Source organism: Cryptomeria japonica, chromosome 1, assembly GCF_030272615.1.
Source record: "Cryptomeria japonica chromosome 1, Sugi_1.0, whole genome shotgun sequence".
Lineage (NCBI taxonomy): Eukaryota > Viridiplantae > Streptophyta > Pinopsida > Cupressales > Cupressaceae > Cryptomeria > Cryptomeria japonica.
In genome coordinates, this window is record NC_081405.1 from 277,787,665 (window position 1) to 277,803,045 (window position 15,381).

The following is a 15,381-nucleotide window of genomic DNA, read 5'->3' on the forward strand; positions in this document are numbered from 1 at the left end:
GGAGAGCATATACCTTCCACTTTCGAGACAAAGTAAACAAAGATTCTTTTTAAGCCTCCAATTCAATGATTTGCTAACCTATGTAGAGATGTTGCTCCACAAAAATATGATGTTCTTTTTAATCTTTAAAAGAAAGATTTTCTAATCTAGAAAAATGGAAATGGTCAACAAAGCAAATTTTTCGTTTTGGAGGTCAACAAAAGAAATCATTTTTTTGTTTTTGTAAAAATAAAATTCCTCGCTCTACCTGCAAGAAACCGTTAGAATCCTGCAACCAAAAAGATAAAATGTCAGGTGATTCGGGGGACTTCTACAAGTCTAAAATTTCAATTTGGTTACAACAATTTTATTTTTTTTTGTTTTTGATGCGTTACAGAACAAACTGTACGCGCTACAATATGATCCAGATGCGCTATACTTATGTTTCTCTACGCTATTCTGTTACTGGGATGCGCTGCTCTGGGTGTTGGAAGCGCTACTCTGTGTTTTTCTTTTCCCACGGTCAATTCTGTAGGAAAATTTTAAATCTGATGCGCTACTGTTTGGGTTTTAAGCGCTGGACGATGTAGTAGAGGCGCTAAACTAAGGGTCTGATGCGCTAATCTGTTAAGTTGATGCACTACTATGTGTTTTGCCCACGTTGATACCTACAGGAAAATTTTTTAATACAAATCATGCACTAAAAAAAGGTCTTTACGCGCTAAAACAGAGAGCCTACGCGCTAAACAGTAGGCTAGAAGCGCTAAACTGTTAGGCGGATGCGCTATGGAACGTTTTTTATGCACTGATTCCTGTTTCCCGCGGACCTGCAAAAAAGATTAATTTCAAAAACCGATTTGTTATTTGGGGTCGTGCCCCACAGTGGGCGCCAGAAATGTATGTGGGAAAAGTGGGCTGATAAAACTTAATATGTGAAAATATTTCAAAATACTAGTCCACACACACACACAGGACTTCTTGATGCAAGCTATGGAGTAACGTAGTGTTACTCAGCTTTCCAAGGAGGGTCCCATGTTCCTCTATCTCACAATGTCCCTCAAACCAACGTTTTTGCTCTCAGATTACTGAGCAAAATGGTTTAGGGATGGCAAATATGAGAACAAGAGATGCTTTTGATTAATTTTAGTATGAGATGTGTTGTAATCTATGTATGATGCTAAAATGCAATAAACTAAATGATAGGATGACAAGATTAGTATGAATACTATCCTAGCATACCATATTTAGTCTATGATTGAACTAAAATGATAAAGAAAGTAATCTAAGCATGCATATTAGTCTAATTTATGATCTAAAGAGAGGCTAAACGATGAGCATAAAGATGATGAAAATCTTGAAAGTATTTGAGCATAAGTGTGATGCTTCAAATTTGAAAGATGATTGTTTTGAATGGAGGAATGAGAGCTCTATTTATAGCACAAACAGGGCAATGGATGGTCAAGATTGAAAGGTTTAATCAAGGGCCAGGTTTGAAACTTGGGGATCCATGTGCACAATTTGTACCAATGAAATGGTGACAAGTGTCGACATAGGATTGGGTTGAGAAAAGAGGTTGGAGGCATTAAAGGCCTGAGAAGACCTCATGGTTATCTAAAGGCTAAGGGTCAAGTCTAAGTTAGGTTTACCCACTAGATTAAGAGTTAATCCAAGGATAAACCTTTGTGCAAATGATTAAGAGATAATCATGGTCAAAGCATTAAAGGCCTGATGAGACCCTTGGGTTGGATAGAGGTTGAGTCAAAACAAATGTTTTAACCATGTGGGAAGGTTTGAATTAACCATTAATGGTTATTGGAGACTTTAGGGATTAAGTGGTTGAAGGTTGGAAGCCTTTAATGGTTTTCAAAGACTTTAAGGGTTTTAGTGGTTGAAGGTTGAAAACCTTCAATGGTTATCAAAGACTTTAAGGTTTTTGAGAAGTGACTTCCCTTTGCTTAGGGATGTGACAAAGTTTAGAGGAGGGTTAGGTTAATTAGAAGCGTTTAGAAGATTCTAGAAGGGATTAGGAAGGGGTTTGGGATTTTGCAAGTGGATGGAGGGATAATAGAATTTAATTGAATTAATTTAATTCAATTTGGTTGCAATTTGGGGAAATTAAATAAATTGGATTTATTCAATTTAGGATAACTATTTAATTAAATTTGAATTTAATTAAAAGTGGATAGAAAGGATTTAATTGAATAAAATGATTTATTCATTAAAATGGATATACTGAATTTTATTTAAATAAATTGAATAATTTATTCAATAAAATAGAAGAATGTGGATAATTTAATTAAATTGGATTTAATTAAATAGAGAAATGAACATAAAATATTCATTTAGGAATGTGGTCATTTTTATACGTCTACAATAACCTCTTATAAAAATTGAAATGAAGATTTTTAAACATGTAAATAATAAATTATTACATACAACTATGATGCAACATTTCAACCACATGAATTATATTTGATAATTAAAATTTGACAAGAAATAATTAAAAAGAAATAATTTCAATTTTTTTTTTGATAGTTAATAGGTCGTAGCCAAGACCTTCCCCATCTTATGGAAGGCCAAGAGTCACAGCTTAGAATTCCACTTTAGATGTTCCTATTGGGAATTGAACTTGGGTCTCTACAGTGAGAACCCAATGTTTTAACCAGTTAAGCTCAACCCCTTGGACAAGAAATAATTTCAATTTAATTTGTTTTATTAAATAATAAATTATTAAATTCGATTTCATCAAATTAATATCTCTTAACCATGATACAAATCTGATTTAGATCGTCTTTTAAATTGACTAATCCCTTGATTAGTAGGGCATTAGATTATAAAGTAATGTATAACATGTAATTTCAATGAAAAAAATTGTTGTTTCAATTAGCAAAATTCAATTCACTTGATCTTTTAAACTGATAGAAAGTAAGGTTATCAAATCCATTGTTCCCTATTGAACCTAGTAATGTGAATCATGTAATGTTCATAATTTTTTTTTTAAATTGCTTCAGTTAACAACTACGATTAATCTAAACATTTGTAACATGCCTTTAATGTTCATACTTTCTTCACTCACTCATTTTGTATTAGTCGAGAACAAATGCAGTCTCATGTAAGCTCTATAATTTTAAATAAACATGCTTATAATAACATCGATTAAAATGGAAGAGTTTATTCTTTTACATATCATAGAAAACATAATTCAGCACACCATCGGGACTTTTAATGACAATCCATACGACCACTTTCAACAACTAGAATATCAATGCCCTCCACCGATTCCACCACCCCCACCAAAGCCGCGGCCACCCCCTGCACCAGCTCCTCCACCACCCCATCCAAAACCACCGCCACCACCTGCTCCCCCGCCAGCGCCACCACCTTCTCCGCCTCCAAAGCCTCCACCAGCACCACCTCCAAAGCCTCCGCCTCCCCCAGCACCACCTCCAAAGCCTCCACCTCCACCAAACCCTCCACCAGCACCTCCGCCACCACCAAACCCTCCACCAGCACCTCCGCCACGGCCAAAACCTCCACCAGCTCCGCCACCACCACCACGTCCTCTGCCAAGTCCGCCCTTGTACAGATGCTCAACGTGCCTTATTCTGCTGCTCGCAACATCTCCCGCAAGTAGAACGATTACCAAACTCGGCACACAAACGCAAACCTCCACTCCATGGCTACGATAGACTTCGACCGTGTGTATTTCTTTTTCCAATTGTTCATGCCTTTTACAGACGCTGGAAGTTTACGATAGACTAGCCATATTGCATTTCTATGGTTGACTACAGTTAACGCAGTCACTGTGTTCGTTGTACTGCTTGCTTTGCATTAACTGCTACTTTTAGGTATTCGGTTTTTGTTGGCCATTAATTTGTACGTAGCTCGATTGATTGAATTCGTTCTGTGGCCCATCTCCGCCAAATGAAGACATTTTTTCCACAATTGCGGCAAGTACAGGAATATGAATTCTGGAATAATTGAAAGAATTTCCTCTAGTGGCTCGAACAACTATTGTATGGGACAAGGGGTGGCGAAATACCATCACGAGTTTATTCATATTTCAAATCGTCTAGTAAAACATTTAAACCACTAAGAGAATAGGGCAAGAAAATGTATGTAATTGTTATATGATAAGATGGGAAATTCTACTAAACGCCTTAAAATTTCTTTTGTTTCTACTATTCAACAAGATCATTTTGGATAGAAATTAGTGGGAAACGATTCTTTATTATGAACTAGCAATTGCACCTTGGTGTGCAATGAGTACATCAACGAAATTATTGATCTATTTATTGCATACATTTGTGTAGCACATGAGTTTAATTGGTAGGTCATTTAACAAGTGATTTTGTCTGTGCAAGAAAAGTCTAAATGGAGTAGTAATAACTTCAAATCAACTATGCTTTAACTTATAGGGGTCCAACCTTTTTAAAAAAATACCCTTTGAATCAAGAAGATAAAAAGATTCTATTACCAATAAGCTCATGTTATGTTTGCAATAAAGAGAGAGGGATAGAAAGAGGGAGAGGTAAAGGGGGGAAGAGAGAAAGAGAGAGAGAGAGAGAGAGAGAGAGAGAGAGAGAGAGAGAGAGAGAGAGAGAGAGAGAGAGAGAGAGAGAGAGAGAGAGAGAGAGAGAGAGGGCGGGGGAGGTGGGGTAAGAGATTGAGGTAAGCGATAGAGATAGTGAAGAAGATAGATATAGAGATGTAGATGGAGATATAGAGGGGGGGAGGTGGGGTAAGAGATTGAGGTAAGCGATAGAGATAGTGAAGAAGATAGATATAGAGATGTAGATGGAGATATAGAGGGATATGGAGAGTAGTAGATGAACAAATAGAGAGAGAGAGAGAGAGAGAGAGAGAGAGAGAGAGAGAGAGAGAGAGAGAGAGAGAGAGAGAGAGAGAGAGAGAGAGACATGTAGATATTAGAAGATAGACATATAGGGAGAGATGAAAGAAGAGATATGGAGAGATAAAAATAGAAAGAAATATAGATATAGAGGCATTGGAAGAGGGAGGGAAAAATAACTAATTCATTTATCCTTATATTTATAAGTTGACAACCTTATATTTGTTATATGTATAAGTTTTATATCATTTATTTTATAGATATTGATGTGATCTAATGAAAATATGAATATCACACTTCATTATTACCAATAGAGAATTGCTTTTGTTAATATACAAGTTTACAATTACACAGGTTCGTGATGATTTTTCATTTTTCCAAACCCTAAAATCATTAATTATAATTACCTAACCTGAATTTAAAATTATTCAATTAAAAAATTGAAATCATTATAGAATTTTAAATAATTATTAATTAAGATTGGAATCTTAATATAATCGATTAAAATATTTATAGATATTTAATAATTATTTTAAATTTTAAAATAACAATTGATAAGTTAGAACAATATTTTATATATATTAGAACCTCACCAAATTAAATAAATATATAATTTTCATTTTAATTCGATTCCAACTTAATTTTAACTTTGATTTACAAATTAAATCTTAATTAAATTAATTAAAAACATTCTAATTATAACTAGAATTCTAATTTAGATAAAAAATTATATGCTTATAATTATAACTTAATCTACATAACTAAAATTTTAATAATGAACTTAATCTTAAATATAATGCTTAATTATTATTTTGGTAATTATATTTGTATAAAATTAATTACAATTCACCATTAGATTTATTTTAAATGTAATAAGAAACTTAACATTCAATCAAATTCTTAAATATAATATTATTTATTGGAGGATATTATGTGTGTTGTTCTATTTAGTCTCAAGATCAAGGTCTAGGGAGCTTCTTGAAACCCTATTGTTTCAGGTTGTGGGAGCCTTGGAAAATCCTCGCTCAAGGTTGAGGGATCCTAGAAAAACCCTACCTTAGGTTGTGGAGACCTTTTAAAACCCTCACTCAAGGTTGAGGGAGCCTAGAAAACCCTACTTCTAGTTGTGGGAACCCTATAAAACCCACTATCATGTTCGAGGGAACCTGCAAAAACCTTTCATTTTTTTGCTTCTTGCAAGGATAGGCTGGATGCTAGCAATTTTCAAGGGCCCAGTTTGGTTGGTTTTATTTTTTCATTAGGATTAGACTTTGTGAGGTTTTATGGCCCAGAGACTGTTACAGGTTGAGGAAGCCTAGGAAAACCCTTCTTGTTGGCTAAGGGTACATGAGAATCCCTCGTTCTCTATTTTTATTAAGGACCATTATCTATTGACTTAGTTCTTTTGTTTGTGCTAGCATGTTCTGTAATGTTTTTCTTTTGATAGTTGGTTGGTGTCTAGTTGGTTGTGGCTAACTAGTTTTCTTGTTTATACTTTTTGTAGCCTTTAGGTTTTGGGAGTTGGATGCCCGTAAGTCCAGAAGGGTTTAGGTTCTTTTTAAGAACCTTTGGTTCACTGCCAAGTAGTCTTGTCCAATCTTAGGTAGTACCTCTCTATTTGTAAAGGGTTTTAGGGCCCCTTCCAAACCTTTTTATCCTAATCAAAAACATTATCATCAAATTTGTAATTTTAATTAAAAATAATTATAATCGTAAGAAGAATTATAACTTATTTTATTTTAAATTTGTTATGAACATTTAATTAATCATTTTATTTTAACACAAAATGTCTTTCAAAACATATATATAGATATAAATAAATTCAAATCTAGTGAAAGGAAATCGTGACATCACATGACTATCACGAATGAGTAATGTGATACCATTCCTTTCACCCTAATAACTAAACACTCATGCAATAAAAGATATATTCCACTCAACAATTTCATACCATTAAATAACATCAATAACCATCTAGCATATCCAATAGTGTCACTTGTAGCATAGGTTAGCACATCATACTTCATCATGGTAATAATACTCATAATAAAAACATCATAAACCAATACCATCAATGCATCCTCAAGAATCAATCATCATCTCAAAGTTGTTAGGAAATCATAATATCGATAATCAATCATTTCTAACATGATCAATAAGTCCTAGCTATTAAATCATCATGGGTAGTCCACCATCATAAAATAATATGTATATGTTCACACACACACCAAATAAAGTATCTTACACATTAAAGCATCAAGCATATATCGAACATAGACAAGAAACCCTGATATCAATAAGTATCATCAAAGTATAAATTAAGTGTCATCTTGTGCACATCTAGTCTTGAACATAAGGTTAGTAACATGGTATTCTTGAATCACTTCAATACATCATTAACAACCTATTGCATCTATAACATCATTGTTAGCAATTACTGTTTTATCTCTTTAAATAATAAAATAAAATGAATATAGTTTATCACTTGATCAAACCATTTAGTATGCATGTAAATACAACATCACAATGGTTCTACAACTAGGTAAACAATACTAAGCACTCATATCAAGGAAACAATAAACTATTACACAAAGTCCATTAGTTTACTAGACCATCACCATCACATAATTGTATTGAAGCAAGAAATCAAACACATATGTCACATAGAGCAAGAAGGAAGAATTAGACAAGATCAAAGCACCATAGAGAGATCTATATCTAAACACCCAAGTGACACATCCTAACTAAAACTATGCCAACAATGAGAAAAGTAGTGGAACAAATGAGATGGGTATTACAATGGTATAATTATAAATGGATAGACATACTTGTGTAAGCACATTCAGTACTAGAGAAAATTTATATGTCCATAAATTATCTCCAAGATCATAAGCACATAGTGGTCAAGGTAAGGTGATCATTAGGGAAAATTAAAACATCAAATGTCATTCTAATGAACCCTTAAAATGTGGGATATTTCTTATTTAACCAATGTAAAATACATAAAATATGGCATTATTTTTTTACAATGATGTCATTTAACATAAAGCATGTTTTTTTTATGTGTAATGGAAACCCAAGGTTTCATTTATGATATTTCTCCAAAATAACTTTACACATTACAATGGAGATGCTAATTGATAAGAATAGAGGCCAATATAAATATGTAATTTTAGACAGTGAATTCTTTGTGGTATTGGAAGTAAAGATAGATAATGAAAATGGTACTTCAACATAGATGTCACAAGTAGTGAAACATTTAATGACAATTGAAAACTGCTACAATTGAAATCTAATTCTAAGAAGGTTTTGTTGATTTTTATAGCTTTTTATCAAAATGGAAATTTTTTAGTGGACTATTGAACTTTTTTTATTATTTTACCCCTTATCTCAATCATTGTTCCTACAAAGACCAAAAGAAGATGATAATGAGGGGTGTCAATTTTACTAGCAGAATATGAAAAGACATGTACATTGAATAATGGATGCTAATTTTGGAGGATGCCAACGCTTGTAGTGTTATGATAGAGATTGTCAGTGAGAAAGGAGAGTTTCATTCTATTAAATAAATGCAATGTAAGATATTTGAATATAAAATACAATGAATTTCATTCTAGGGTTGTAATGAATTTGAAGTTTCATTTTATTAAATAAATGCAACTTAGAACAAAGAAATAACTAAACAATAAATCCAAAATAAATAAACAAGAAACAAATAATTATATACATGCAATCAAGACCAATAAATAAAGCATTTTGTGCACCTAGTAGATGGTCTAGCTGAAGTGGTATGTGGTGTAGCGTGTGCATGATATTTCTTATTAAAAAATGACCTTAACCATTCATTCTAACCTTCCTTTGTTCACTGCCAAAGGATGATAATGATATTTTAAGTATCAATTTGGATTTTTGATAACTTCCATAAAAAAGGTAGATAATCAAGGGTTCACTCAAAGAGGTGTTTTAATGAACCCTATAAAATTTTGAAAAAAAATATGGCAGTTAAGGGGTTCATTTGAACCTCATGCATATTCGTTCAAATAGAGGGGTTTGAACAAATGTTCTCCAGTTTGTATGTACATCCTATAGAGGCTTCGTTTGAACTATCATGTTTGAACGAACATGGTTAAATTTTTTTTGGGCAACTTTCCTTTTTCTTTGTGGGTGAAATTCTAAACCACTATTGTGGGATCATGGTGTAGTCACAGTGGGAGATTCCTCAAAGAGAACTTGTCCAGACTGTGCAACAAGAGTTACACAACAAAACCAACACAATCGTGATGGAGGCAATGCAAAATAGACTTTATTGTTTCATGAAATTCAATTACAAGCTGTCGGCAACATGCGGGCTTACAAGATTCAGCTCACAAGCCTGATTACAAAGATACTCAATTACAATATCTAGGCTCAAGCATGAAGGCGAGCCAGCTCCAGACCTCCTAACCTTATGATTTATCTTCTATGTTTTGATAACTAATTTCTAAGTTCAATCAAAGTCATAGCTTGTTTTGTTGATCACAATCAAGGATCTATGATTTGAGCATGTATGTACTTAGGCCGGTGTGCCAAATCATGTAGCCCGCTTGTTGCTGGTAGATTGTAATTGGTTTTCATGATATAATTCAGTGTGTTCTGCATTGCCTCCATCATTTTATGTTGTTTCTATTGTGTAACTCTTGTTTCACGATCCGGACAAGTTCTCTTTGAGGACCCTCTTAACCATTACTACACTAGATCACCCATACATACATACACAAATACATACATACATACATGCATACATCATACATACATACATACATACATACATACATACATACATACATACATACATACATACATACATGCGTACATACATACACACAGACAGACATACATACATACATACATACATACATACATACATACATACATACATACATACATTCATCTATGTATGTATTTATATGTACATCATATTACATGTTTATTATAGTCGATATAGTGATGCCACATGTTATTGCATTTACAAACCTATTTAGGACATCTGTAATAGTACCCTATTAAATTTAAGCTATACCCAAAGTGTAGGAGAGATTACACACTCTTAGAGTTTGTCTTTAGTCATCTTCATTTGATTGGTATCTTCTTGAATACAAAACCTTGTTGTTCTAGGTGGAGAGAATAATTAAAGATCATTAAACAAGGCTAAGATAAGTGATGAAAGAACAAGGCTTGAACTATATAATGAAATCCTAACATAGATTTTTCATTTAGTTGTTAACATATGGCTATTAGAACAACATAACCTAATCTTTAAAAAATAGATCTCTTAATCTGGGCCCATGTTTCCCTCCCTTGTTATTATGAGTTGACTAAAACATAATTAATTTAAAACTGCACACTAGAGTGCTATATTTAAAAATTAATTATAATTTATTTTGTTCATCTTGGCTTATTGAGAGAGCATATTAAAGAATTATAATTGTATTAACTTTTTCTATCATCGTCCTAGGTATACTACTCTTTCTTACAATGGTAAATCCTAGTTCATGGTTGTTGATATAGTCCAACTAGGGATACTATTGAGAATTACATGATCCTTACAATTCAATAGATTACACTCTAAAAGTGTTTGTGAACATCACCAATTCCTTACTATGATTCTAGCATCAGAATATAAGGGTGAGTTATTTTATGTTCTTATTTTTATTCTAGTTTCATTAGTAGGGGTTCAAGTTTTTGTGCCAATTCATTTTTGTAGGTGGAAAGTTTTACAAACACAAATAATAACTAGAGTGAAATATAGTTAGTTTAAAAACTGTAAAAAATAACCATTTGGATAAAGTCATCCTAATATCAATACATTACTACACATACTTGACATCAAAGGAAGAACATATTCCATAAGCAAATTTCAAATGGAATGCAATATTTAAATTCATTTAATTATCACGTGTAATTTAGCATTTTACTATTTTTATTTGAATACATGATTTTTTATTTAAAACTTTATTTTTCAATTAGCTTAAGATAATAAATGGGTGATTAACTTTGTAACACATTTATAATTGCTTACAAATATTCAAATGGATATTTATAAACATGCAAATAATAAATTCTTAAATATGACTGTGATATTTATGCAATTTTCAACCATGGAAATTATATTTGATAACAGACAAGAAATAATTGAAAAGAAATAATTATAATTTAATTTATTTATTAAATATTAAATTATTAAATTCAATTTTATCAAAACCATAATCAAATTGATGACCTTTTAAACTGACAAATACCTTCTATCACTAAACATATTTTAATAATAAGAAGTCTAGGGCATTAGATTATGAACTAAACATATTTTATTAATAGGAAGTCTAGGGCATTAGATTATCAAATGCAATGTTCCCTATAAAACATAGTAACGTATCTACAATTTCAATGGAAAAAAATGATGATTCAAGTAGCAAATTTCAATTCACTTGATCTTTTTTTATACTTGCAAATACGTTCTATCACTAAAAATGATTATAAAGAGGGACTTCCTAAGGTTATGAAAACATTGTTCCCGATAAAATCTAGCATAATGTGTATCGTGTAATATAAATAACTTTTTTTTTTTTTTTTTTTGCATTGCTTCAATTAACAACTACGATTAATCTAAACATTTGTAACTTGACGTTAATACTCATACTTCCTTCACTCAATTATTTTGTATTCTGTGGAGAACAATTGCACTCTCATGTAAGCTCTGATAATTTTAAATAAACGTGATTATATTAACCTCCATGAAAGTAACTTCCACGGAAGAGTTTATTCGTTTATATATCATAGAAAACATAACCATCGGGAGATTTGATGACAATCTGGACCAGACCACTTTCAACAGGTAGAATATTAGTGCCCTCCTCCACCAATTCCACCACCCCCACCAAAGCCTCCGCCACCCCCTGCACCACCTCCTCCACCGATTCCTCCACCACTTCCTCCGCCTCCTCCAAAACCACCGCCACCACCTGCTCCCCCGCCAGCGCCACCTCCAACACCACCACCACCTGCTCCACCTCCAAAGCCTCCTCCGCCCCCAGCACCTCCTCCAAAGCCTCCACCACCACCAGCTCCTCCTCCACCACCGAACCCTCCACCAGCACCTCCGCCAGCACCAGCTCCTCCGCCGCCACCCCCACCTCCGCCAGCACCGCCGCCACCGCCAAAACCTCCACCAGCTCCGCCACCTCCACCAATTCCTCCACCACGTCCTCTGCCAAGTCCACCCTTGTAGAGATGCTCAACGTGCCTTATTCTGCTGCTCGCAACATCTCCTGCAAGTAGAGCGATTACCAAACTCAGCACAACAAACACAAACTTCCACTCCATGGCTACGAAAAACTTCGACTGTGTTTGTTCCCATTCCAATTGTTCATGCCTACTATAGACGGTGGAAGTTTACGATAGACTAGCCAAATTGCATTTCTATGGTTGACTGCAGTTAATGAAGTCACTGAGTTAGATGTACTACTCGCGTTGCAATAACTGTTACATTTATGTGTAAAGTGCAGTTGTAGTTGAACATTAATTTGGAGCACTAGTACTTATCTCCATTGACTGATCTTGTGAAGTGGCCCCTCTCCGCCAAGTCAAACATTTTTTCAACAAGTGCGGTTTGTAAAGGAATATGAATTGTCAAATAATTTAAAGAATTTCGTAGAGTGGTTTGAACTCTTGTACAGTACACGGGGTGGCGCAATACCACCGCTAGTTTATTCATATTTCAAATTGTCTAGTAAAACTATAAAACACTTAAAACCACCAAGAAAATAGGGCAAGTGAATGTGTGCTATTGTTATATAACTAGCAATTTCACCACCTTGGTGTGCAATAGGTACACCGAATAGTACTGCTATTGGAAGGTGATTAGACGTGATTAACTTAAACATAAAATTGTAATAAGTAGAAGTAAAAGAGTCATGTGTTGTGTTGTGTTTAAGAGAACTATGGAAGGAGCATTGTTGGGTGGGTATCAACTGCTCGCCACAAAGGATGCTCATGTATTTGTGAATGTCGAGGAGTTTATCCCTAGGAAGTGTGTATTGGAGTGTGTATTGAACATGGTTGGCAATCGCTGTAGACAAGTTGTCCTCAAGCTGTAGACCTTATCATGCATTGCATATGCTTGTACTTGTGGTTAATGGTATCATTCACATGTTGAATTTGCTGAAAATTTCCCTTCCATGTGCAAGATAGATATAAATCTAATTGCATATTTATATTTTTTATCATCACATTCTTACTCTATGATCTTTGCAAAGACTATCATCGATTCAAGCATCCCTCCAATTTCACGTTAACCAGAAAATTAAAGTTTGTGAATCTTGTGGTGCTAGAACATGAGATGCTAGGCCTCTTTTTTGTATTATTATTGTGTGGTATATTGAAACTATTGGCATTATACACTCAGATGAGAAAGGTAGATGTTGTCATTGATGGCAACAAGGTTCCACAAGTTCAACCGACAATAGATTTCACCTACTGGCACCGGAAGATACAACAAGGTTTATTCACACCGGCATCCAGGTTACATCGACAACAGATCATATCGACATTCCAGGCCGACTTGACAATAGTATTGTTTATGCGAAATAAATTGTAATGTAAATTATAATTGTATGGTTGACATATTGTATTGTAAAGACTCATATATTTATGAGTTCTTGTAGGTCATTTGCTATGTAATAAAAAAAATGTATGAAAGCAGTAATATGAGATAAGATAGAGATATGATAGCGAATAGTTGTATATGCATTTTGATGTGTTTATTTTGGAGCGAATAAGAAGTAGAGCAGAGCGAAGACTATAAACTGTGTAAGCAGAATCATTTGACAACATACCGGCTAGGGTTTTTGGTAGAGGCATAACCAGTATCAAATAGAGCATAACAGAGAACTCATCCAGCATTTTGATACAAGCTATAAGAGTTCAATTTTGTGTTTACATCAGTGTGATGTTGTAGTCAGTGAGACTCCATTTTGCTGAGCAGTGAGCTCTAGGCAATTGGCCTTCCTGCATGTGCAGACCCCTTTTCTACTAAGTAATATTTATTCATATTGGCCAGTGAATAAATATTGTGGGTCACAAATCCCGCCGAGGTTTTTCCCTTACCAGGTTTCCTTGCTAAAATATCTGTGTTATGGTGTGCATTGATGTCGATTCTTTTGTTTCTCTTTACTACATTATTGTTCACTTACCAATATATTAATTTCAGTTACAAAATTGCAAATAAGTTTAAATCTTTCATCTACCGGTCAGACACTGATTCACCCCCCTCTCAATGTCTTTGGGATTATCCAAGTATCTAACAATTGGTATCCGAGCCTGGTCCTCTATTTGCAGAAGCCTAACGGCTTGAGGAAGATTCTGAAACCAGTATCGATGGAAAGTTTGAGACAACAGTTGGAAGTGGCTCTTGAAGATTTTGATGCAAAAAAATTAAAGAATATCAAACTGGAAGAAGAACTTAGATCTACTCGAGAATTCATCAAAGCACTTCAAGATAACCTGGTCATAGCACAAAATAAGAGAAAAGAATTACACATTCAACTGCAAAAACAATATGATGAAGAAAAAGAAACTCTTAGAGATATTGCAAAGAAACTGAGACAAGAGAACAGTAACATGAAGAATGAGATGCAAGATTTAACCATGAGACTATGTAAGGATATTGAAGACAAAAAGAAGAATCAAGAAGATTTGACCAGATGACTTAATGAAAGATCAGATGAATCTACAAGGCCTAGTTATGAAAATGATATGCTTAAAACATAATTGATTCAGATGCAACATGACAAAGAGGAACTTATGAGACAAGTTAGCACTCTAGAAACTGAGTTGGTCACTGCAAATGAATACAAGGACAAATTCAAAAAGAGTTCAGACAAGCTTGATGATATGCTGAAAAGTTAAAAAACTGATGGAAAAACAGTTGGACTTGGATTTGAATGTGGAGAAAGTTCTGGAATTGCAAACAATCATGATCACAACAAACTGGTAAGGAAACTCAATGCTTATAAATTCAATGGAAAATGTTTTAATTGCAACAAATTTGGTCATAGAGAAAATCAGTGTAGATCTAGGAATAATCATAATACAAACTCATTTACCAGTCAATGTTCCAAATGCAATAAACATGGTCATAACTCAAATAATTGCAGAATGAATGTGAAATGATATAATTGTGGTAGATTTGGACATCTATCTAATCAATGCAAAATGCAAACCGGGCAAGGTTATGCAAAAGCTATTCAAAGAAACAATGTAACTTGTTGTGCATGCAACAAGATTGGGCATATTGCAAAATTTTGCAAAAGAAATAATGTACCGACAAACAATAGAGGATCTAAAGACACGGGAAAGGAAAAGGTAAATGAAATCAAGCAAGAATTCTCTAAACAATGGGTCAAGAAGAGAGATCAGAGAAATGATGAATCTTGCTCTGCACCGACATAATAGAGCAATCCTGCATCGACAAGAGATTCTTCATCAAACTAAGGAATAATCCTTAGGGGTAAGGT

At 33.9% G+C, this 15,381-nt stretch overlaps 2 protein-coding genes across 2 annotated transcripts; both read right to left on the minus strand.

The window, feature by feature from the left end:
* Positions 1-3,241: 3,241 nt before the first annotated feature.
* LOC131065371 (glycine-rich cell wall structural protein-like) lies at positions 3,242-3,894 on the minus strand. Its single transcript, XM_057999866.2, has 2 exons — positions 3,860-3,894; positions 3,242-3,719 (listed from the first exon to the last, which is right to left on the minus strand). The coding sequence occupies exons 1-2, from the start codon at positions 3,892-3,894 to the stop codon at positions 3,242-3,244; spliced, it is 513 nt and encodes a 170-aa protein (XP_057855849.2).
* Positions 3,895-11,710: 7,816 nt separating this feature from the next.
* On the minus strand, positions 11,711-12,190 carry LOC131065372 (glycine-rich protein 5-like). The gene has a single exon (XM_057999867.2). The coding sequence runs from the start codon at positions 12,188-12,190 to the stop codon at positions 11,711-11,713; it is 480 nt and encodes a 159-aa protein (XP_057855850.1).
* Positions 12,191-15,381: the final 3,191 nt, after the last annotated feature.

Bases quoted from the DNA above. Each gene is read 5' to 3' on its own strand.
- LOC131065372 (XM_057999867.2), bottom strand. From the start codon at position 12,190: ATGGAGTGGAAGTTTGTGTTTGTTGTGCTGAGTTTGGTAATCGCTCTA.
- LOC131065371 (XM_057999866.2), bottom strand. From the start codon at position 3,894: ATGGGCCACAGAACGAATTCAATCAATCGAGCTAC. The intron at 3,720-3,859 runs GTACAAATTAAT...GTAAACTTCCAG, and splicing joins AATTCAATCAATCGAGCTAC to CGTCTGTAAAAGGCATGAAC.